The sequence below is a fragment of the Lathyrus oleraceus genome, chromosome 4 (genome assembly GCF_024323335.1).
Source record: "Lathyrus oleraceus cultivar Zhongwan6 chromosome 4, CAAS_Psat_ZW6_1.0, whole genome shotgun sequence".
In the NCBI taxonomy this organism is placed as follows: domain Eukaryota; kingdom Viridiplantae; phylum Streptophyta; class Magnoliopsida; order Fabales; family Fabaceae; genus Lathyrus; species Lathyrus oleraceus.
In genome coordinates, this window is record NC_066582.1 from 74,288,571 (window position 1) to 74,312,866 (window position 24,296).

A 24,296-nucleotide genomic window follows, 5' to 3' on the forward strand; every position below is an offset into this window, starting at 1 on the left:
ATTGTTTACTTTTGTCCTTGCATAGAGTCAAAGTCCTCCTAAGTAAAGAGGCAATTGGTGGAAGGTAGGGATATGCAATCTATCCCCCACTATTCAGTGTGTCATCTGCCTTGCTCACACCACTGTGTTGATGCATTGCGGATACAAACCCAAGATCTTGTACAAACTGTACAGTTGAGTCAGTTTTAAATGTGTAGAAGGGTTCCCACCTTCTGAACCCACACATTCTTGTCTTGAGCTCTCCCAGGCCAGGGATAAGAGCTGTGAGGTCTCATCCTCACTTCATCCTTTCATCTGCTTCACCTTAGTCTCTCAATGGCAAGGTTAAGAGCGCCTTTTACCCTATTCCAGTTGGCCTCAGTGCCTAACCTTTGTTTGAGCCTCTTGCTTGTGTATAGTGTGTGCTATCTGTGCTCGTAGGATTGTTTGACTTGCTTCCTGTGCAAGATAGGATTGTTTGACTTGCTTCCTGTGCAAGTTAGGATTAGTTTAGACTTGCTTCCTGTGCAAGTTAGGTTTTGCTTGGCTTGCTTCCCGTGCAAGTTAAGTGTGTGTGGCTTGCTTCCTGTGTGAGCCATGCTTAGGATAGGTTGGCCCCTGTGCCATTTAGCTAGAAACCATAACTTAGGGTTGATTTTGCATGATAACATCTAGGCTCGAGTCGTAGTCTCCCTAGTGTTGTGTCTCCCTCTGTTATCTGGTTAGGCTAGATCCTTTATCCCTGCGTAGGGGAACTACATCGCCCTGATCTTCATACCAGATGAAGTATGTAGGCAGGAGATTGAGCTGATCTCTCCGGGCGCCCTTTTTTTTCTTTTGTGTGTGCTGTCTGACCTTTGCTAGGCTCGAGTCCGTGACTCCTTAGCATTTGCTGTCTGTTTGTTTGTGTGTGTTTGACAGTTATAGGCTGAGTCCCCGACTCCCTATCTATCTGTTGTGTTGTTTTGGTTCGGATGCCGACATAAGTCCAGTGATTGGCAGTCGGGCTCCACGTTTGCCTGTGTCTTGTTTTGTTTGTGTGCGTGTCAGCCGAGCTACGAATGCTCTGATTCTTCTCTCGTCCGAGAAGATACGTATGCATAGGATGCGATATCCTAGCAAGCATGTGTTGTTTCCCCAGTCCGAACTACTTCGACTCTGATGTCTATGCCTGATAGACTAAGTAGGCCCAGGATGCGACATCCAGCCGAGTTCAGTTTCAGTCAGTCTCTTTCGTTCCTTTCAGCCAGTGTGTGTGTGAATATTTGAGCAGTGTTTAGCAACCAATTTCCTTCCTTTTGTGCGTGGATCCCGTAGAGTACTACGGATGCGTAGGGGTGCTAATACCTTCCCTTCGCATAACCGACTCCCGAACCCATCCTCTTTGGTCGCGAGACCATGTTCTTTTCCCAGGTTTACTTCGAGCGTTTCCTTTCCCTCTTTTGGGATAAATAACGCACGGTGGCGGCTCTGTTGTTCTTTCTTTTCCCGCCGGTTTTTCGCGCGATGCGACACTCGGTTAAAGCCATTTACCAACGGGCTACTCTACCGGTTAGAGCAGGCTTCTCGAAGATGTACTTGACTGGGTCCATCTTAGAGATTAACAGCGTTGTATGGGTGAGCATATACTGTCTTAGGTGTTTCTCAGCCCAAGCAGGTGCGCAGCAAGTCTTTTCAAGTATTGATTATCTACTCTCGCAATTGGTAAACTTCTTGCTTAAGTAGTATATGGTGTGTTCTTTCCTACCAGTCTCGTCTCGTTGGCCGAGGACACATCCCATGGATCCTTCAAGAATGGTAACGTACATGGTTAAAGGTATTCCAGGCATAGGAGGCGTCAGAATAGAAGGTTCTTGCAAATACTCCTTTATCTTCTCGAAAGCAATTTGGCAGTCGTCGTTCTAGATGATGGCTTGGTCCTTTCTAAACAGTTTGAAGATTGGCTCACAAGTGGCTGTAAGGTGAGATATGAATCTATCTATGTAGTTCAACCTACCTAGAAATCCTCGTACTTCCTTCTTAGTTTTGGGTTCAGGCATAGCTTGTATGACCTTTAACTTTTCAGGATCTACCTCAATGTCGCATTGGCTGACGATAAAACCTAGCAGTTTGCCAGATCTTACCCCAAATGTGCATTTGTTGGGATTAAGCCTCAATTTGAATTTCCTTAGTTGTTCAAATAGTTTCTTCAAATTGATAAGATGCTCCTCTTCGGTTCGGGATTTGGCGATCATATCCTCAACGTAGACCTTGATCTCTCTATGAATCATATCATGAAAGAGTCTGATAATGGCTCGTTAGTAAGTTTCACCAATGTTCTTTAACCTTAAGGGCATGACCTTATAGAAAAAATTACCCCATGGTGTTATGAAAGTGTTCTTCTCTATGTCCTCTAGAGCCATCCGGATTTGGTTATAATCGGAGAAGTCGTCCATGAAGGAGAAAACAGAGAATTGAGTTGTGTTGTCCACTAGCACATTAATATGGGGTAGTGGGAAGTCATATTTGGGTCTTGCCTTATTCAAATATCTGTAATCTACACCCATCCTTACTTTTCCGTCCTTTTTTGATACTGGCATAATATTGGCGATCCAATGGGGATAGTTGGAAATTGCTTGAAATCCTGGGCCGAGCTGTTTTTGCACTTCCTCCTTGATCTTCATATCGATGTCGAGACGATTCCTTCTTATATTTTTCTTCAAGGGATGGAAATCCTCTTTGAGGGCTAGATGGTGGACCACGATATTAGTATCGAGGCCTGGTATGTCTTGGTAAGACCATGCAAACACACCCATGTAATCTTATAAAAGCTTGACCAACTTTTTCTTTACTTCATCCTGTAGAGTGGAACCTACTCTAACTTCTTTAGCTTCCTCGTGCAGTTGTATGACCTTTGACTCTTTCTTGAGTAGTCATGCTAGCTCTTCGGGGAGCTCACAATCTTCATCACGGTCTTTGTCAGTGTGATTAATTGAATTGTCGAAGTCATATAAGACCATAGCAGAGCCGATATTGATGGTAACTGAGGGTGATCTGCACGATTTAGGGTTCATGTCTTTATTTGTATGAAAGGAAGATAAAATGATTTGAAAAACTTTAAAGAAAAAGAAAAAACATTACCATTTTTTTATCAAGTGAAAAGATAAAATGAAAGACAAAGATCACAAATTTGAATGCGAAATATGGTGATTTTCATTAATTGATAAAAAAGGGAAATTCAACGGAGGCCCTACAAATGATTGTCCCATGCCTTGGGCACGACATGGGTTATTTGATTTTTTAAAGGAAAAACAAAACAAGGAAATTACTTCTCCAATATTGTTATTTTAGGTAGTTCCAACACGACCCAATTGTTTGCTCCTCTTCCTTCAGTCTTTTGGTAGATCAATCCTTCCTCTCCAACTTCATCATTATCTTTCAAGGCACGGGTATGGCCATATACAAGGTGCCTTACGCTTGAGAAGAAATCTGATAAAGGGAGTACTTGTCCCTTTACAACTATCAACATTGGCTTCTTCAAGTCTTGGGAGTTGTATCCCAATCTAGAGTGATCCTTGTTGTTCGGAAGTTCTAACATTCTTCCCCATCCTATAGGGTGTCCATTCTTTATGATATTTATAGCATCTCTTAGGGAGGCCATTTGGAAATTCAACAGTTTTCACTTCCCCCACAGGGCCAACCATTTTGACATTGACAATCTCAAAAGATTGAAATAGGATTTCCTTCAACTCCCCCTCTTCTTCCACATATCAGAATGACGCCAAATGGCTCACAATGATGTATTCTTCGCCTTCCACAACTACAAGTTTGTTATTGATCATAAATTTCAACCTTTGATGGAGCGTTAAAGTAACGGCTCTGGCCGAATGTATCCATGGTCTCCCAAGTAAACAACTATGTGTTGGGTGTATGTACATCACGAAGAAGGTGATGAAGAAAGTATTAGGGCCGATTTTGATGGGAAGATCTACTTCTCCAATTACTGTTCACCTCGACCCATCGAACGCCCTTACCACTAGCTCACTTGGCCTCATCACAAGTCCATCAATAGTCAATTTTGCAAGAGAATTCTTGGGTATCACGTTGAGAGAGGAGCCAATATCCATCAAGACTCTTGATAACACAGTGTCTACACACTCAATGGAGATGTGTGAGGCTTTGTTATGGTTCCTTCCCTCGGCAGGAAGCTCTTCATCACGGAATCCCAGGCTCAGGCTGGTAGCTATATTATTGACCACTCCCTCAAATTAGCAAACAAATATCTCTTGCGGCACGTGGGCAACTTTCAGAAATTTGACCAAGGCATCACGGTGTGCTTCGGAGCATATAAGCAGAAACAACATGGAGATCTTGGTTGGATTTTGATTGAGCTGGTCGACCACTTTATAGTCACTTCTCCTTATGATGCACAAGAATTCTACTACCTCACTGACTGGTAGAGAATCTCACCCATGTTGGACGTTCTCGATCTATTTGCCTTTGGCTTGAGTTGAAAGGACGCTATTGTCAACTAGGGGAGGTGTGGGAGCAAATTTTCTTCCACTTCTGGTGACCCCACCGGTAACGGCTATGCTCACTATTGGTTCGTCAGACGTCAAAGGCCTTTCTTGCATTTTTTGGCCATGGATATAGACTGTGGAGTCGTACACCCACAGAACTGCCTTCGTGTTATTATAGGGAAACAACATTGGGATTGTCATCACCATATGAGTAATAGGAGTTACATAGAGGGTTATTTGAGAGAGATTGTATGGAATCTGCAAAGTTAAAACTTCTTCATATGGTATTTCAAGAGTGGATACTTCTTCAATTGTGGAGGGACGGTCTATCAACAATATCCCTTGGCCATCAGTTTCTGAATGGTAGACTTTAAAATTCCACATTGTTTTGGGTTAATCAAACATTGTTCACAGGTTGTAGGATAAATTGGAAATGCATTACTTTTTATCAGCACATTCTTTATCTCGATGAGTGGAGTTTTCAGCTCATCCACAAAAGTCAAAAGTCTTCTTCCATTGTACATCTCTGCCATGTTCATGTTTGGTTTGTTGTGACGAGGCATGGGATTATTTTTTACATTTGGGCCGTTAGGCACAAATGTAGTTGCCTTTGAATTGATTAAATCTCGCATCTTGTACTTCAAAGCCTTACAATTCTCAATGGAATGGCCGGGAGCACCAGAGTGGAACTCACATCGGGCATTAACATCGTATCCGGGAGGGAGAACCGCTGAAGGTGGTCCTAACTCCCTCAATTGTGCTAATTATCCTCTCAATAAGTATGGCAGGATGTGACTATATGGCATCGGAACCGGATCGAACCTTCTCTCGGGCCTTCTTTGTCTTTGTTGCTACTGATAATGTGGTTGTTGTTGTTGTTGTGATTGATATCATTGTTGCTATTATTGATAACGAGGTTGTTGTTGTTGTTGTCAAACTGGGATAATGAATGGTTGTTGTTGAACCGATGCTACGGCGGCCACCTTATGATACAGGACACAGTATGTCGGGGTTCTGGTTCTGATTACTGTTGTCGCATTGGTTTCTCCTTCTCTTTTATTTCTGTATGCAACAAATGGTTTCTTTTCAACGCCAGAGGTGCTTGCAGCATTCTGGATTTTCCTCATCTTTATCATGTTTTCAATCCTTTCTCCACCCAAAACCAACTCGGAAAAGCCCGAGGATGTACTCCCTACCATCCTGTCTAAATATGGGCCCTATAGGTTGCCCATCAACATGTCCACCAGTTCATGTTCCAAGAAAATGAGGTTGTACTCTGGCGCAAGCTCTCTCCATCACTAAGCATATTCCTTAAAAGTCTCTTCAGACTTCTGCGTCAAGTTTTGCAGCTGCGTGCGGTTGGGCTCCATATTAGTGTTGTACTGATAATACTTTAGGAATGCTTCAACCATTTCTCTCCATGTGCGGATATGGGTACCCTCTAGATTCATTTACCAATCCAAGGACACCCTACTCAATGAATCTTTAAATAAATGCATCAAGAGTCGGTCGTCGTTTGAATAGGCGACCATTTTTCGACAGTAGGCCCTAATGTGAGTTCTTGGATCGTTGGCTCCTTTGTATTTTTCAAAGTCAGGGACCTTGAACTTAGCGGGGATAATCATTCCAGAAACTAAACACATATCGGCAGCATCGAGACCCAAAGCGTTTATACTTTCCATCGCTCTTAGCTTCTCTTCGATGGCTTTGACCTTCTTTTCCACCTCGTTAGTAGGAGGACCAAATGCTTCGTACATAGAGGCATCCCTAGGGCTGAAGAAGGCGTCTTGTTGGTCATCTAATTCGATAACAGAAGGATTGAGAACAGTCAGAGGGACACTGTTAGATGCACCTATTAGAATATGAACTGGAGGGTTGCTTTGAGGATAAGGTATTTGATTCTCTACCACAAGAGGATTATGAGGAGGATTAGCAGCGTGTGCATGCTGATTCATTTCCTCTTGCATTTTGGCCATCAATTCCTGACCTCGGGCGACTGCTTGAATTCTTTCCATTAATTGCCCTATTTGAGACCTCATTTGGGACACCTCTTCACGGAGCACGTCTTGATTTTGTTCTATTTGATCCTTTACAACTTGCTGATGTCGACGTATGTTGTACTGGTGTCAGGAAGTCAGTTTGGAGGCGTCATTTTCTAATCAAGAAAGGGGTGGATGATGAGTTTTTTTGTTTTATGTTTTGAAAATGCAAATGATGCACGAATGTTTGTTTTGTTTTATTAATGTAAAGCTCTCTAGTTATTTGTGTTGTTTATTGCAAGAAATATTAACAATTTACATTTGCAATCAAGAATAAAGGAAATCACACAAAGTGATACACAAAAGCTTCATTCGTCCTTTGAATGGAATCATATAAATTAAAAATACACGGAAATTGCAAAGTACAAGTTATTGAGACAAATAAGAAAACTAAATATCGACCCTAAAAGTGACCCTTTGAGACTTGCGGAGAGCCTCAATATTGGTGATGAGTTATGTCACTGTCTTCTTGTAGAACTTGATAAAATGGTAGACCTCTTCGGGGGTGTTATCAGGCACATGATTAGATCAGCCTCCTTCAACTTGTCGGGAAAGTCTTGGAGGGCATAGTTAGTCAACAGTGCCATGTTGGCATACTTGTCTCTCCACTCATTATAGAGGGTTTGGAGGTTATGGATGATTTCATCCCTTTGAGCTATTGCAGCTTCAACTCTGTGGCATCTCTCCTCCCAATATATGCCATTGTTTTGCAATTCCATGTATATTTGATTGTAGATTCCCATCTTCAGGTTCTTGATTTTCTCACAAGCCCGTCCTAGGTTGAACCGCTCGCGCAAGAAGTTTCGATGAACTTTCTCCCTCTCTAGTTGTCCCTTAGCCAAGAGTTCTTTTCACTTCTTTAGAGTGGTCCTAATCTTGAGGATTTGGGCTTCGTAATCCTCCCTTGCCTCTTTCTTCATAGCATTAGACCTCCCAACGGTCTTCTCAAGGTTCCTAATGGTTTGGTACGCTTGATCCAACTTGTCGTTGCGAGCATCTAGCTCAGAATTGGCTCCTAGTAGGACACTACCAACCCAAACTCTTTGGCCTTTAATTTCCCTTAGTCTCTTCTTGTTGGTTTCAAACTTCTCACAGACTAGCTTACCTTTGTCTTCCAAGGTGTGGTTACGTTCCTTGGCACGGTTGAGTTGGACTCGTAATTGATGTTCTTCAACTCAAGCTTTTGTATTTTGCTGGTAAGCTTGTCCATGTCTTCTTACAGAATGGGCTCAGGTTCGGGCACCAACGGAAATGAAGAAGGGTAAAAAAGGAAAGGCATATTGACAACCTTATTCCTTTCTTTTACCCACACAAAGTAGGGTTCCTTGTCTAGGATGTTATTCTTGCCCCACTCTTGGTCAATCCGGATTATGCTTGTCCAAGCTCTTCGCACTCCTTTCACGTTTGAATTGAGTGGATCCACGATATTGACGATGAAGTGTATGAGGTCTCGATCCTCGGGAGGACTCAACATGGCGTATCCCAACTCCCTCTTGAGGAGTACGGGGTTATAGTTGATACAACCTTATGTTCCTATTAAGGGGACATTCAGGAATCCTCCACATCTTGAAATGACATCCTTCATTTCCCATTCTCTCTTGTACCAATAAATTGAACTGGCGGAGAAAGATGCAAACTTTTGAGGCCATGACAGGTTGCTATAACCAAAGGGCCCACGTTAAGGCATACGATCCCTCATCCATAAGTGCAGCAGGGGAGCACAATAGAGAAAGGTCCCTCCTTTCTTCTCATGCCTTATATGGAAGGTATAATAGAAGTCGACGAGTAGAAATGACACTGGGATTTTGTCCAGGAAGACTTCAACCGCTAAATGATCCATGAATTTGTCTATATTAGGGAATAGAACAATTCCATGAATCAAAAGTGTTAATGTTGCGCTACAGAAGTCTGGAATTTCTTCCTTAATTATCTCCCAAGCATGGGCTTTGAGGAAATTCTGAGTTAGACCCTTGACGACACCTTTGGATCCTCAATTTGCCACTAGATCGTTGGCTTTGATACCCTAGACGGTAGAGAGCTCGGTAAGACAAAATCCTTCTTCCACCTTGGGGAAAGGATTGTATTACTTTATTGGTCGATTGAGAAGTATCTCAAGGTCTTCAAGATTCGAGGAAATTTGAAAGTCTAGGAAGGTGAAGCATCTCAGAGGGACGTCATAGTATTGGGTCAATGTAGTGATCGCATCATAGTCAACCTTCTCAGCTAGGAGGTCAATGATGTTACCAAAGTTGGTTATGAATTTATTGTCCATGAGGGATACTACTTTGGAGCAAAGGATCGTCAAAGTGTCTACATCCAGGATCTTATATCTGAAAGTGGACGTGATTTTCCTTGCTAAGGAATCCATGATTGTTGTTGCTACCGGGATTTTACGATAACGAAACCGAGACCACCGTCGTGTTTAAGGAGAAGACAAGAGAGTCGCCGCCGAATTTTATTTATGTGTCTTTATCGGAGAGGCGGGGGAAATAATTGATAAAACCCTCGGAAAGAGATGTGCTCGGGAAGCGCAAAAAGGGGTTAGGATTTTGTCTTGTAACTGAGATTTGGGTTCGGAAGTTGGTTACGCAAGGGGAAAGTATTAGCACCCCTCACGTCCATGGTACTCCATGGGAAACATTTGGGTTGTTTACGTATGTGGGTATTTATCACGTTTATTATTTTAATTTTCTAAATAGTGTAAAAAGAATTGGATTTTGGATTTTTATTATTGTGCTCGCAAAGGATTGTGGCTCTTGTGCCTACGTATCACTCATCAGGTGATGAGGAATCAGAGCTTCATAGTTTGGAGTAGAAAATGTTTGCGTATTTGTTGATTTTACCTTTGAGAAAAGGTTTTCTGGGGTGGTGCCCTAAGGCAAAAAATGAGGTTTGATGAGTTGAATTATTTTTACCTTGAATAAGGGTTTTATGAAAATAATATTTGTGAATATATTGTACTAAAGCCTATGGGCAGAGGTAAATATTCTAGACAAACAAGTCAAGTGTCTTGCATCCAAAATAACCAGAGTAATGGTAAGAATGCTCCATTTTTACTCATTCTCCACCACTTAAGGCTTGTGGCATATAATAATAATCATAGTTTTATTGTATTTGAGTTTGATTATGAAAATTCCGCTTAACGTTGGGTCAAGGGTTTATTTATTTGATTACGAAATTGGGTAATGTAACGGATATACAAAGTAACCAAACAAGAAAGTAAAGGGTCTCATTGTAAGGTAGCCTAAGAGAAAGCCTTGTGTATGTAAAAGTGACCTAAGCTAAACAAAGGATAATGGTCTTACAAACATGTCCCTCTAGGGTGGTGTCATGATGCCATGCTTACAACCGGTATGTAAGTTACATGAAATCCAAAGTTAAAACAAAGCGTCAAAAGTAATGGAAAAGGCCTCCAAGAAAAGGTCCTAGGATGAGATCTTCTAAGTCCAAGATGATTAAATGGAATGATTTGTTTTTGGTCTTATCATCTTATCATGTTTTTGTTGTTTTTAATGTATGATGATAATAAATTAAATAACAATAATAAGCATGCATGGTGAGTATATACAATGATGATGATGATGATGATGATGAATACTTGAAATTAAATTACAAGGTAATGACATAAAAGTAAATTACAAGATAATACTAGTATCACAATAACAATAGTTAATGAGTGTGAATGACATAAAAATAAAACACAAGTTAATAGTAATAAAAATTACAATAACAAAGGTTAATGGTAAACAAAGTTAGTGAAGTATAATTAGTGGTTAGTAATATGTGCAAAATAAGCATTTTGAGGATTATCTATCCATAGGTCAAAAAAACTCAAAATGTGGCGCATCAAGGGATAATTTATCATTGATGCAAAGTATTAAAGATGATTAATAATCATCTAACAATAGATTTGTAATAATGAAAGTTATACAATCTCAAATCCATCTATCAATAGTTTGACAAATAGAAGATTATATCACTAAAATATTTATAAGTTTTTTTTTTCTTTTTTTCTTTTTTTCTTTTGATTATACAAGGTGGTAAGAAAACAAATAAATTGGCACAATGTGAATGATATATGAATAGATAATAATTGACATAAACATAAACTACTTGAAATAAAATAAACAATAAAATAAATTGTGAGCAAATAAATAGCAAAGAAATAAAGTGCAATAATATAAATGTTAGGAGTTAGGAGTTAGTAGTTAATGGAATCATAATAAGCAAATGGATTAGAAAGTTAGTATACACAAATATGGTTTCATCTATTCATAAAATGACTCAAATATGGTTGAAATAGAGGCAACCTATCAATGCCTCAAAGTATCATGAATGATCCATTGATCATTCATTAATAGGTTTGAAACATTGAATATTTTATCAATCCTAAACAACCATAGTCACGACCTAATAGATTTCATCAACCAAACAAATATAACAATAAGTTAACAATAAATAATAAATGATAACAATAACAAAGTTTGATTGAAAATGGTGAATAAAAGTTAGTAAGAGAAAAAAATCCAAGAAAAAGTGTGTAAACTAAACTTAATCATTTGTCTCAAACTTGACACTAAACTTTCTATAAAAAAAACCAAGAACACCCAACCATTTCCAACACAAAAACAAAACCAAAAATGCTAAAGAGTTTGAACTAAAATCATTACCCAAAAATGTGGGGAAAACTAAGTTGTTGTGATGTTGAGCTTGAAAATGAAACAAGAGGTTTGAGATGGAGGTGTTTATGGTTGAAATAGATAAAGGGGCTGAGTTGTGAATGGAAGATTTTGAAGGGAGAAAATGAAATGGGGAAAAAAGTTGGTGGGGGTGATTTTGAGAGGGAATGTTTTTTTGTTTTGACTTAGGTTTTAGGAGAGAGTTTGATTGATGTTTTAACAGAATTTTTGGGGTTGCAAGCATGTATTCTTAGAGGGGAAAGAGTCCCCTATTTATAGGGAAAGCAAGTGTGTGGGTAGGGTAAAAAATGGGTCATTTGGGGTAAAAAAAATTATTGGTGTTGTTCTGCGCAGGGTAACCGGTTACCAGGATCAGGGTAACCGGTTACACATGCCAAAAATGGTTTGGGGAGCTTTCGTTACGCCTGTGTAACTAGTTACCAGGATTTGGGTAACCGGTTACACATGCCAAAATGGTCTGGAAACTGTGTTAAAAATGGGTGTAACTGGTTACCAGGATTTGGGTAACCAGTTACACATATCAAAAATGGCCTGGATGCCTATTTTACAAGGGGTGTAACCGGTTACCATGATTTGGGTAACCGATTACATAGGCCAAAAAGTGATTTTTTTTGCTTTTTTGCACATTTTTCTTTGCAGTTTTAACAGGAAAACCCCATTTTCTTCTCAAGTGTGAACACCATACCTTAAGTCCGTGTAATATGCCTTTGGTTATGAATCTTTAATGAAATTATGGTGATGAAATAATGAATGCATGTATGTGTAGTATGGCCATGGATCGGATGAGAGTTGTACAGGTTAGGGTAAATTTTGGGGTATGACAATTCTGTTGGTAAAAAGTCTTGTAATTATGCGTTTAAACAAACGAACTGCTTAAGAGATTTTCTTTATTAATTTATGATGTATGAATGCATGAATGGGATAAATGATTTTTATTATTATTTTCCACTGAACATTTCGGCACGGGGTTCAAAGTCTGGGACCATCATGACAAAGAAGGAGGTTTAATAATAATTGCTTTTCAAACCAGGGTTCTCTCTTTGTAAGGTCTAGGGCTTTTGAGAAATTGGGTGTAAGACACTGCCCTTAGAGTCATGGACTCCCTTGACTGTCTGCCGCTTATGTCAATTTACTTTCCAGGCGATAGCTCCATCAAGGAAATCTATTCTAAATGAGATCTTCATATCAACCCTCGCGAGGAAAGCTCCCTGAGAACCTATATTACGCGACCATCGGTCTAGGCCCGACCAAGGTTAAATTTTCTAAAAAGGGGGTCTTAGGGTCACAAGCTCTAATAAAGATAAGGATGTTTATGCCGAAAGCACGGCGGTCATCAATCCTCTAAGAGAGTCTACCACTAAGTGTGGTTCTCGTACGACCCTACACGAGGAAAGCTCCCAGAGGACCCAAACTACTCAACCTCTCCTATCTCAAGTAAACTCTTAGACTTGGGTGGAGAGTCTTTCACACAAGGTTTAAATTGCAGTTACCATTGTAACCATTTTTCTTCATCACAAAGCCAAGGTTTCAGACCATCAAAGAAATATACACAGGTTAGTAACAAAAAGCAATATATACACCGAAAAAATAAATAAAAGGATAAATCCCCATAGATTCTAGGTTCGATCCCTAGCAGAGTCGCCAGCTATTGTTACCAGAGGTTTCAGAGCGAGTGAAACGGGACTTGAACTAAAGAATGCCCCTCCTTCAAAGAAAAAAGGGCAAATCAAAAGAGTCACCATCGAATTTTATTTTATATTGCCTTTATCGGAGAGGCGATGGGAAATAGTCGATAAAACCCTCGGGGAAAGCAAAGGTGCACATGGGTAGTGCGGAGATAAGGAATCGGTCTCGCAACTGATATTTGGGTTCGGAAATCGGTTACACAGGGGGAATGTATTAGCATCCCTCACGTTCATGATACTCCATGGGAACCATTTGGGTTGTTAACGTATGTGGGTATTTATCATGTTTATTGTTTTATTTTCAAAAGAGTGTGTAAAAATGATTGGACTCTGGGAGTGTTTTATTTATTATACTCGCCAAGGATTATAGCTCTTGTGCCTACGTATCACTCATCGGGTGATGAGGAATCAAAGCTCCTAGTTCGGAGTAGAAAATGTTTGTGTGTTGATTGATTTTACCTTTGAGAAAAGGGTTTTAAGGATGGTCCCCTAAGGCACAAAAAAACAAGGTTTGATGGATTGCGTTGATTTTACCTTGAATAAGGGTTTATGAAAAAGGGTTTGTGATTAGATTGCACTAAAGTATATGGGCAAAGGTGAATATTCTAGACAACAAACCAAGCGTCTTGCATCCAAAATAATCAGAGTAAGGATATGAGTGCTCCATTCTTACTCATTCTCCACCATTTAAGACTCGTGGCGCACAATTTTAATCGTAGTTTTAAGTGTTTTGAATTTGATTATGGAAATGCCACTTGACGTTGGATCAAGGGTTTGTTTATTTGATTATAAAATTGGGTAATGCAACAGGTATGCAAAGTAACCAACAAGAAAGTAAAGGGTATCATTGTAAGATAGGCCAAGATAAAGCCTTGTGTGTGAAAAAGTGACCTAAGCTAAACAAAGGATAATGGTCTTACAAACATGCCCCCTAGGATGGTGCCATGATGTCATTCTTACAATCGGTATGTAAGTTATAGATGAAACCCAAAGTTGAAACCAAGTATCACAAAGTAATAAAAAAAAATTTCCTCCAAGCAAAGGTCCTAGGATGAGATCCTCTAAGTCCAAGTTGATTAAGTGGGATGATTTTTTTTTGTCTTATCATTTTATCAGGTTTTTGTTGTTTTTAAGGTATGATAACAATAAAGATAAATGACAATAAATATGCATGATGAGTTTATACAATGAATATGATGATGATGAGTACTTGAATGTAAATTACAAGGTAATAACATAAAAGTAAATAACAAAATAACAATGATAATAACAACGGTTAGTGGTAATCAAAGTTAGTAAAGTTTAAGTGTATTATGAACAAGACCAACACTTGAGGATTATCTATCCTTAGGTCAATAGATTTAAAATATGGCGCATCAAAGGATAACTTATCATTGATGCAAAGTATTGAAGATGATCCAAGGGTCAACTTACGATAGATTTGTAATAATGAAAGTTATGCTACCCCAAGTCCATTTATCAATAGATTGACAAAAGAAAGAGTATACCAAACTAAAGGTTGAAAGTTAATGTTTGATTAAGTTATTAAGTTAAGCAAGTTATAAGATCAAGGTATAATATGAGCATAATAGTAAAGGTTAATGTATAATATAGACAAGTTAGTATAAGGGTTAGTGGGTTAGTATAAACTAAAAGAAATGACATGTATTAGATGAAATCACAAGTTAGCATATGTAGAAGCAAGGTTTCATCTACATGTCAAATGACCCAAATTGTTTGATGTAGGGACAACATATACATGCTTCAAAGTACTATGAATGTTCACTTGATCATTCATTAGTAGGTTTGAGACATGGAAGGTTCAAGAAACTCTAAACAAACCAATATCATGACAAATGTAGACTCCGTTAGCCATTGGATTCAAGACCTCAAAAGTCCATGAAAAAGTGTCCAAATGACATGAAACAAAGCACCAAAAAATACTAGAGGAAAAAATAATAAAGGTCCGTGTTGAAAATATTTTCAGAATAATAAAATAAGTGAGGGTAAAAAATAAAACAAAGTTGGAAATAAATAAGGTGAAAATAAAATAAAATGGAAGTGAAACAAAATAAAATAAACAGATTGCACACGTTGGGGGTTAAACCCCCGACCTTGGGGTCATGGGGGGGTCACCCCCCTCTCCCACTGGGCCGAGTGCTTAGTTGTGTCAACAAACGTGCTCAAACAAATAAATAATAAAATAACAAAATACAATGAAAGCGCGCGCGAATCAGCCAATCAGGACATGACAACCAAAACATTTGAATTCAAACGCATGCAAATGGTCATCTTCAACCTTCAAAAATCAAAACACGAAAACAAATGTTTTTAACCGGATTTAAGCATGGATATAACTTGAATAATCAAAAACAAATCATCCTCCACACTCATTAGTTGTCGATTGGCTCTGAGTGTGGAGTATTTCACCAAGAACCAGAAGAAGCAAGTTGACCTAGTTTAAAAATTAAATGTTGGATATTGGTTAATCAAAGCTAAAAGTTTGGGCTTAATGATCAGTCATGAATTTTGAGTTGAATGATAACTCGTTTGGATGATGGGGGTGAGTGGAACTACCTTATCAGAATCGATCTCGGGATGGTACTCAGATGACTTGGCTCAGCTCAGGTGAGGCTCAGAGAAGGTGAGTTAAGACTTGGGAAAGTTTGAGTGAAGTTCAGTGATGGATTATGGGTGGTTATTTGGGATTGAAATCGTTTAAAACTTACAACACAAATATCTGCTTTGGTTGCTTCAGCTCGAGTATGAAACAAGATTTTTGTGGATTTTCAAACTTGTAGAATGAATCGAACACCTTCCCCTATTTATAAGAAAGGTGTATGGATGGATTGGAGGGAATAATGTGAAGGTTTACTCAGAAAAGTGAAGTGGCTTGAAGCATGCTCAAGGTTGGACTCTAAGGGACATGTGTGGTTGTGTTCAGGCCTTGTTTGCACTCTAGACCAGTTTGCTTTGGTCCTTAGCATTGATTAGGAACAAACAAAGGTAAAGTGATGGCCTGCTATGGATTTTACTTTTTTCCATTTGGGGAAAATCAGAATTTGTACATGGGATCGGGTTTTGAAATTTGAGAAGTTTTGGCATCCAAGTTGACTTTCATTTAGGCCTTGCAATGTTATGTAACATGTTAGAGGTCAAAAGGAATCAGATTAGAATGATTTGGGAGCTTGATGAATGAAAATGAAAAATCTGACTTGGGCATGTCTGGTTTGTGCATCAGGATTATCCTCAATGTTTGAACCAAGGCCAAATGAAATTAACTCGTGCATTTTGTCCAAAACTTGTGTCAAATGTTCCTTGTCATGTCCTTGATTTAATGCAAAAAGAAATAGGTCAAAAGGAGTTATGGTTTGGAAATGACAATATGGTAAAGTAGTGGTCTTGGTCATGTTTTAGGGCATGGTAGGCATGTTGGACCAGCTTGGCCAATGCAAAAATTGAGGTCTTTCCTCAATGAATTAGACATTGGACCTTGAAACAAAGTTGGAGAGGAACTTATTTGTGACATTTGGCTCAAAGTGGAATTTAAAATCTTGTGAAATGAGAAAGTTATGGTCTTTGGGACTTGCCATAGGCCATTCTTGCCAAAATGTGACCAACCAACATGATCTAAAAATATGATTTTGTGATTTCTTAATTTTAAAGGCACAATGGTGGATATTTAAAGCTCATATGATCATATCATGATGGTAAATGAGGCTTGGAGCTTTGTGGGATGATTTTAGGTCAAGTTCATGGGTGAATCAAATGCATTGAAAGTCCAAAATCCATGACCAAACCAAGTACTTATAACATGTATTGGGTGAGTGTTTAAATGGTGGATTTTGATTGTAATGGACATGAATTGGTGTTGAATGAGTGGTGGAGTGATTGGATGATCAAAATGAAGCAAAGTCAATGATCTAGGGATGCCCAAATTAAGGTTTCTTGCACCATAAGCTTCATCAAGAACCAAGGTCAGATGAATTAGGGTTTGGTGATGCAAGGGTCATAATAAGATGTTTCAAAGGTGTGAGGAATGAAAAAAAAAATGGATTTTAGGAGTCCTCAACGACATGGTCAAGATCCATGGTGAATCATGACTTGTGCAAGCCAAGGAGGGTCAAGAGCTAGGGTTAGGGTCCTTGGTGACCAGATGAATCTTGATGTCTCTTCAAAGAGGACTCACCATCCAAATTGGGTTTGGAGAGTGAGTGAGATGACTTGAATGACCCTCCAAGCTTTGTTGGATGCTTGAGGATAGAGATTAGGGGTAAGGTGGCTTGGGCACACCTCAACATGATCAGAGGGTCTTGAGACTTCACAGATGAATCACATGCCTTGAGTTTGTGAATTATTGTGGATCATTAAGTATAGATGCATATGAGATGATATGTATGGGATGTATGCTCATGCATTAGGGTTCAAGAAGATGATGTGGAGGTAGGGCAAATTTGAGGGTATGACACACAATTGAAGTTGTCGATGATATTAATCAATACATCAAAGATCTTCTTCCAGGTACTATACATGTTATTTTATTATTTTACTGCTAATAATACAGTTTACCTTCTATTTATATTGTTTTTTCATTGGTATTTAGTTTTTCTATTTTATGAGAAGAAAAGAAATATTTTAGTAGTGATTCTATTGATAAATCAACAACTACCGATTTGATGTATTTTAGCATTTGACTTCTGAATTTCTAGATACTTTTAAAAGTTATGGATTGCCTAATCATTCAATCAAGTTGAAGATTAGCGTCACTATTATGTTGATGTGCAATTTAGATCAGTCTGAAGGCTTATGCAATGGTACAAGGCTCAGTGTTACAAGGTTTGTTAATCATGTCATTGAAGCTAAAATCATTTCAGAAATAATGTAGGTAACATCATTTATATTCCCAACATTGCCATTTAAGTTGGTGAGAAGACAATCCCCCATTATTGTTTCTTTTACTATGACAATTAACAAATCTCATGGTCAATTCTTAGACAATGTTGGTTTATACCTACCAAATGATGTTTTTAGTCATGGTTAGTTGTATGTGGTAATGTCTCAAGTTAAGATTAAACAAGATCTTAAAATTTTGATTCATGATAAAGAAAAGAATGTCACCACTACTACCACTAAAGTTGTATTTAAGGAAGTTTTTCACAATATTTAACAGGTATAACATTCATATTCTTCTCTATTATTACGTTTTCAATTACCATCATTAAATGAATTGTTATCTAATTAAATTTATTTTGTTTTCAGGTAAATATTTTGATACCAACTTGAAGAGTCAAGTTATTTTGCCAATATTATAAGATAATTTTTAGGAAGACATTTTGTAGTTGCAATTATCTTTTACTCTTTATTGTTATATTAGTCCTATGCTCTCAACTTTATAACTACATTTTATAAATTAAAATGCAATTCTTTTATCGTAAATATTCTATTGGATTGCTCTTTGATAGTGTATTATCTCTTAATTTGACCATTATCCTATATAAAAAAAACGTGTATTCTTCTAGTTTTAGGACATGAGACAATTTCCGATCCTTTTTTCAGTTAAAACGAATCTAAAGAAGACCACTTCCTCGCACACAAAATTCCTTATTAGCCCTTGCCTCCCTTAAAAGCGACGGAGAACCACGCACATGCAAGTGGCAAAAAAGTCCAAGAAGATATATTTACCATGAACAACGAAACTACCCCCACACATGATGCAAATACGCAAAACCAAAAGGACACAACAGCAAAACAAAAAGCCACAAATGATTGAACAACTCAGCAACACAACACTACTTTCTCAAATTTCTAAAAGAAAACAATAACTCAAAGATTCGAATCTTCCCCTCAGAACATTCCATCACAAACTAAAAACATCGAAATCCAACGGTTGAAAACAACCTAAGCACAAAAAAAAATTCCATGGCATAATTCTAGCATTACCTCACATTTTATACCACACCATTGAGACAAAACACAAACGTTGTGAGCTCTCTCTCTCGTACCTCGTATTTCGCTAGTTTTTCACCAATAGTTTTTTTCTACTCTCTCTTCTCTTCCTCAACCACACTTTCTTTTCAACGCCGGAGAAACTTTGTTTCGGTGGCCGGAGAGGCTTGTTCATCGGTTTGACCGTTAGGTGTTTGTTGTATTGTTTGTATTATTATTATATTTTTCTTCCTCTGTGCCTTTTCGGAGACATGGAGGTCTCAGAAATGCCACCGGAAAAGGACTCCTATGTGCTCCCGGAAAAGTCTAAACTTGTGTCACCAAAAAAGTTGTCACCGAGAAAGTCTATAGTGGAAAAGGTGTTTGGAGGATCCAATTCAGGGGGTGGAAGTTTCAAGAAGCGTAGTGAAAGTAAGAGTTCCATAAATGAAGACAACGAAGGTGGCATGGAACTCATGGAGATTGGAGGACAAAGAACAAAAAATGTGTTGATTCTAATGAGTGATACTGGTGGTGGACATAGAGCTTCTGCTGAGGCTATTCGTGATGCTTTTCAAATTGAATTTGGTGATGAATACAAGGTAGGTACTTTAATCACACTTGTGTTTTTGAGGTGTTTCTTAATTTGTTCAAGCAAACCTTGTTTTGGATCTGTAATATCATAGCTTTTGTTTCAACACGAAGTTTAGGTTTATATGTTGATTTTGAAATTTCAGATATTTGTTAAAGATGTTTGGAAGGAGTATACAGGGTGGCCATTGAATGATATGGAGGGTCAATATAAATTCATGGTTAAGCATGTTCAGTTATGGAAGGTTGCTTTTCATAGCACTTCTCCTAAATGGATCCACTCTGTCTACTTGGCTGCCGTTGCCGCCTACTACGCCAGGTATATTCATTTTCTAATGCTTCTCCTTTAGTTGAGAATGTATTGGAATATCAATATCAATTATTGAAGTTATGTAGTTAATTGGACATTTTATGGTTGTGAAATTATAAGTGGAGTTTTCTGATTGAAACTGTACTGTCTCATTTTCAGAGAGGTGGAGGCAGGGTTGATGGAATTCAAACCAGATATTATAATTAGTGTTCATCCCTTGATGCAACATATTCCACTATGGGTTCTGAAGTGGCAAGGTTTGGAAAAGAAAGTTGTTTTTGTCACTGTTATCACAGATCTTAGTACCTGCCATCCTACTTGGTAATTTCATGCTTCATTGTAGCTTGTCGATTTTCTTGCTTTAAAGTCAATCAGTTAATGTTTTTAAGTACTCAAATTTTAAAGCTTTTTGCAGGTTCCATCCTTGGGTGAATAGATGTTACTGCTCTTCACAAGAAGTGGCGAATAAAGCCTTACAAGAGGGACTTCTGGAATCTCAAACCCGAATATATGGCTTGCCTATAAGACCTTCTTTCGCTCGCGCAGTTCTTGTTAAGGTATTGAGCATATTGAAGGTGTGAGTAAGTTCTGTTTTGATCTCTTTGATGGAACATTGGAACTGAGTTTTATTTTTATTTTAGGCTCAACTAAGAGAAGAACTTGAGATGGATCCTGACTTGCCGGCAGTTTTGCTGATGGGGGGTGGGGAAGGAATGGGTCCTGTCAAGAAAACCGCAAAGGCTCTTGCAGAATCACTTTATGATCAAGAAACTGAGAAACCGATCGGGCAGATTGTAGTCATTTGTGGTCGTAATAAGAATTTAGTAGCTTCCGTGGAAGCTATCGAATGGAAAATTCCAGTAAAGGTAATAACTAATAAGTAAACAGTTAATTGCATGTAAGCATAGTGGTAACACATTCACTGAAAAGTTGTTTCTTTGTTTGTGTAGGTTAGAGGATTTGAGACGATAATGGCCAAATGGATGGGAGCATGTGACTGCATCATAACAAAAGTAAGTTATACTGATTTTCTAATGATCTTTTATGCACGGTTTTGAAAAAAGGTATGATCGTGATGTAGGACGCGATATTATAGTTTTTGATGTCTTGTAGCGATTGAGCCTGAATCAGTCGCATTTGGCTGCAATTATATGCAATATCAAAAAATGCAATTGAAAAACCTTTCTTTTATGTGTTGTTTCATATGTTTGCACAGGCTTATTGATTCTATGAATTTTTCAGGCTGGACCAGGTACAATTGCAGAAGCATTGATTAGAGGTCTTCCTATCATCCTCAATGACTATATCCCCGGACAGGTGAGTTATTCAACCGTTTTCTGCATTGTTATTCTGTTTTCTTTTCTTTTTCATTCCATCTTTATATTGATTCTCTGCTATTATGGTAACTATAGGAAAAAGGTAATGTGCCTTATGTGGTAAACAATGGAGCTGGTGTCTTCACGCGTAGTGCTAAAGAAACAGCGCGAATTGTGGCCGAATGGTTCAGTACAAAACAAGATGATCTAAAGAAAATGTCAGAGAATGCTCTTAAACTAGCGAATCCAGAGGCCGTGTTTGAGATTGTGAGGGACATTCATGAACTTGCAAAGCAACGCGAGCCAGGAGTCTTTCCTTACATGTTGACCTCATCATTTACTAGCATAATCTAATTAATTGATTATTTATCAGTTCATCTTTCACCACAGATTTTTTTTAATCATTTCCATTAAAATTGACATGTACATTTAGTTCTTCAAGTTATATCATTCTTTATCACAGTGGCGTGGTTTTACTGTAATATAAGGTAAAAGTCTGGTTTTAGCAGACTTTGGGGTTTATTTAGGATGTTTGTTGGAAGGGTTTGTTTTGTAACTGTGTAATGGTTTCACATTTTACTGTGCATCAGTGTAATGGGTTTACTACAAAAAATTCTCTGTGACTCTATTTATCTCTCAAAGTGTACAAATATTAGGCACGACCCGAACAAAGATTCTTACGCAAAGAAATCAACATAGGTTGCTAACATTTTCAAATGAAACCTGATCATTAAGTAGTGTCTAAACGTTACTGTCTAAAATCACATGATTTCTATTGAAATGAAAGACATGCCATATCCACTCTTAGAGCATGAGTTTGCATAACTACCTGCAACAAAAAAAAAAAGGAAGGAAGGTTGAGAAAGCTGTTAGATAAAACATGAGTAGAGGACTGGTAGTTGTTGACCCTTGAAGCAAAGAAAACCATAATTAATACTGATAATTGTGTAGTACTAGTACTTAATTATAGGTGGATGTTGAGAAAATATTGGAAAGCAATCAATGAGTATTTATTGTCAATAGTTAGTTGGTGACAGATCGTTATCATCCCAAAACACATTGGTTGAGTGAGACAAAATAGCACTGTTGTTTTCAACTGTAGTATTCTCATATTCCTTACTCGTTTCCTAAAAGGAAATCAGGGGGCATATATTTAACAAGAAGTTGACACTATTCTCATATTTCTTAATCGATTCCTAAAAGAAAATCATATGGTAATCGACATCATGTGTGGAGATGGTTCTATTATGGAAAGATATTTTTTTTATGTTCAATCACTCTAGTTGTTAATTTATGAGTAGGAGAAAGATGTTTGGTGAGTTTGGCAGAGTGTGTAGCTTTCACACCCTTGACGTGGTTATTGAAAAATCTTGTGGTGGGATATGCCCAATTGGTATATGTTTTATTTGGAGGTGTCTCGTATTCAAGGTTACTATAAAAGGGGTTGGAAAAGATGTGGAATAATATCTCAATTATATCATGTTTGGCTAAGGGTATCAGGGGTGCTGAGGATATTTTGCACAATGCCAACATGATGATGAGCGACCGATATGGAGATGGTTCTTTAGTTATACTCACGGTATATTTACTCAAACCTTTCAATATGGTAGACCGATCAATCCAGTTGTGCGATGTGAGAGTGATACTTCCATATATTTCTTTATGGGTTGGGTTTCTTTATCGTCAAGCAGCGAAGTTGTACATTGGGATGGACATATTATGCCAGACACCGGAGTGCACTAAGACGACCCGTTAGGACCTCTCCTTTTTGCTCTTGTGTTTCACCCTTTTATTCATAAAATAAAAGACACTTGCAAGTTTCTTCTTCATGTTTGGTATTTTGATGATAGTACCATCATAAGATATTCACAAGAAATGACTAATTCCTTTGACATCATTCGGGAGAAAGAGGCAGGATTGGGGATTAAATTGAATATTCGTAAGACACAAATTTTTTGGTCTTCATGTGATGGAAGTAAACTTATTCAGGGGTTGTTCCCTTCGAACATTGGGATGTCGGTGTTGGGGATGAAATTTCTTGGAGAGGATGTTAATCGAGATGAAGGTTTTATTGAGGGGTAATCCACGAAGAGAGTTGTTAGGGGTGTTAAGTTATTGCAACTTCTCCCACAATTAAGGATCCACAGTGTGAACTTATTCTACTTCGATTCTGCATGTGCATCACCAAAACAATCTTTGGCCTAAGAACGTGTTACCCGATTCACATGGAGGAAGTATCCATTTAGTTTGATAAAGAGTTATGAAGTGTGGTTGAAGACATCATGGTTGGTGGAATTCCTTTCTTCGAAGACCTTCAATGAAATGTGGCTTCTTTACCTATCAAAGTTGGGGGATTGGGTTTATACTCGATAGTAGAGGGTACGTCATATGCTTTTATGGCTTCCAGGGGTCAATCTTGGGTGTTACAAAATCATATATTGAGAGACAATGAGATATATGGTATGAAGTTTGATTTTAACATAACTTTGGATAGTCTTAGTGGTACGATACTTGGTTTTGACCTTAGTAGTTTTACAAGCAAGTGCATTGTTTGTCCTAAAACCCATGATGTTTTGGCGAGTTTATTTTTTAGTAAAAGTGCTAAGGACATGTGAATAAAGTTTGATATGACCACACGATAAAAAGTAGATTTTGGTTGTTTGCAAGCACCACATGCTCAAAAATTTCTTCTAGTTATTCGTATTGATGTGTTTAGACCAACATATGTTACCAGTAGAGTACATTAATATTCTTAGATATCATTTTATGATTTCCTTATTTTATATTGATGGGGTGTGTCTTGTTTGTCATAAGGTGTGTGAGGAGCTTTCAGGATTCAAGCATCGACGCAACTTTGTTAGGGATGTCTGGTTTGATAAATTTTGATGGGTGGGAGTATCTATGAAGAAAGAGGTGCATGTGAATTTCTTGACTGACTGACATGACGGAAGATCGACAATTAGGCCAACTGATAGTGTACGAATGAGTATGAGGGAAACATGCATGTGTGAACTTGACTAGGATTTCCTCACATGTGGGACATAGGACTATAGGTTTTATTGTAGGACAACAAGCTCTCAAAACTGCCTAAAATAAAATGGTCAAACATGAGAAAATGTGTTCAGACAATCAACATGTTTTCATACGATTTGTATTTTACATTTTTTCTTCCTTACACTAGCAACAATTAATTTTTTATAGAGAACTCAAAGGGTAGTACATATCAATGTTATGTCTCTTAGGTAAATGAAC

The 24,296-nt window shown here is 38.1% G+C and overlaps 1 protein-coding gene across 1 annotated transcript; it reads left to right on the forward strand.

Annotated features, from left to right (window-relative positions):
- Positions 1-18,782: 18,782 nt before the first annotated feature.
- LOC127073476 (monogalactosyldiacylglycerol synthase 2, chloroplastic) lies at positions 18,783-21,672 on the forward strand. The gene is made up of 8 exons (XM_051014629.1): positions 18,783-19,429; positions 19,565-19,737; positions 19,888-20,049; positions 20,144-20,285; positions 20,370-20,594; positions 20,679-20,741; positions 20,971-21,045; positions 21,141-21,672. The coding sequence occupies exons 1-8, from the start codon at positions 19,100-19,102 to the stop codon at positions 21,396-21,398; spliced, it is 1,428 nt and encodes a 475-aa protein (XP_050870586.1). The 5' UTR covers positions 18,783-19,099; the 3' UTR covers positions 21,399-21,672.
- The last annotated feature ends 2,624 nt before the right edge of the window (positions 21,673-24,296 follow it).

Excerpts from the sequence above, each read along its gene's own strand:
- LOC127073476 (XM_051014629.1), top strand. The coding sequence starts at position 19,100 with ATGGAGGTCTCAGAAATGCCACCGGAAAAGGACTCCTATGTGCTCCCG. Across the intron at positions 20,595-20,678 it reads AATGGAAAATTCCAGTAAAG|GTTAGAGGATTTGAGACGAT; the intron begins GTAATAACTAAT and ends TTGTTTGTGTAG. Across the intron at positions 21,046-21,140 it reads ATGACTATATCCCCGGACAG|GAAAAAGGTAATGTGCCTTA; the intron begins GTGAGTTATTCA and ends TGGTAACTATAG.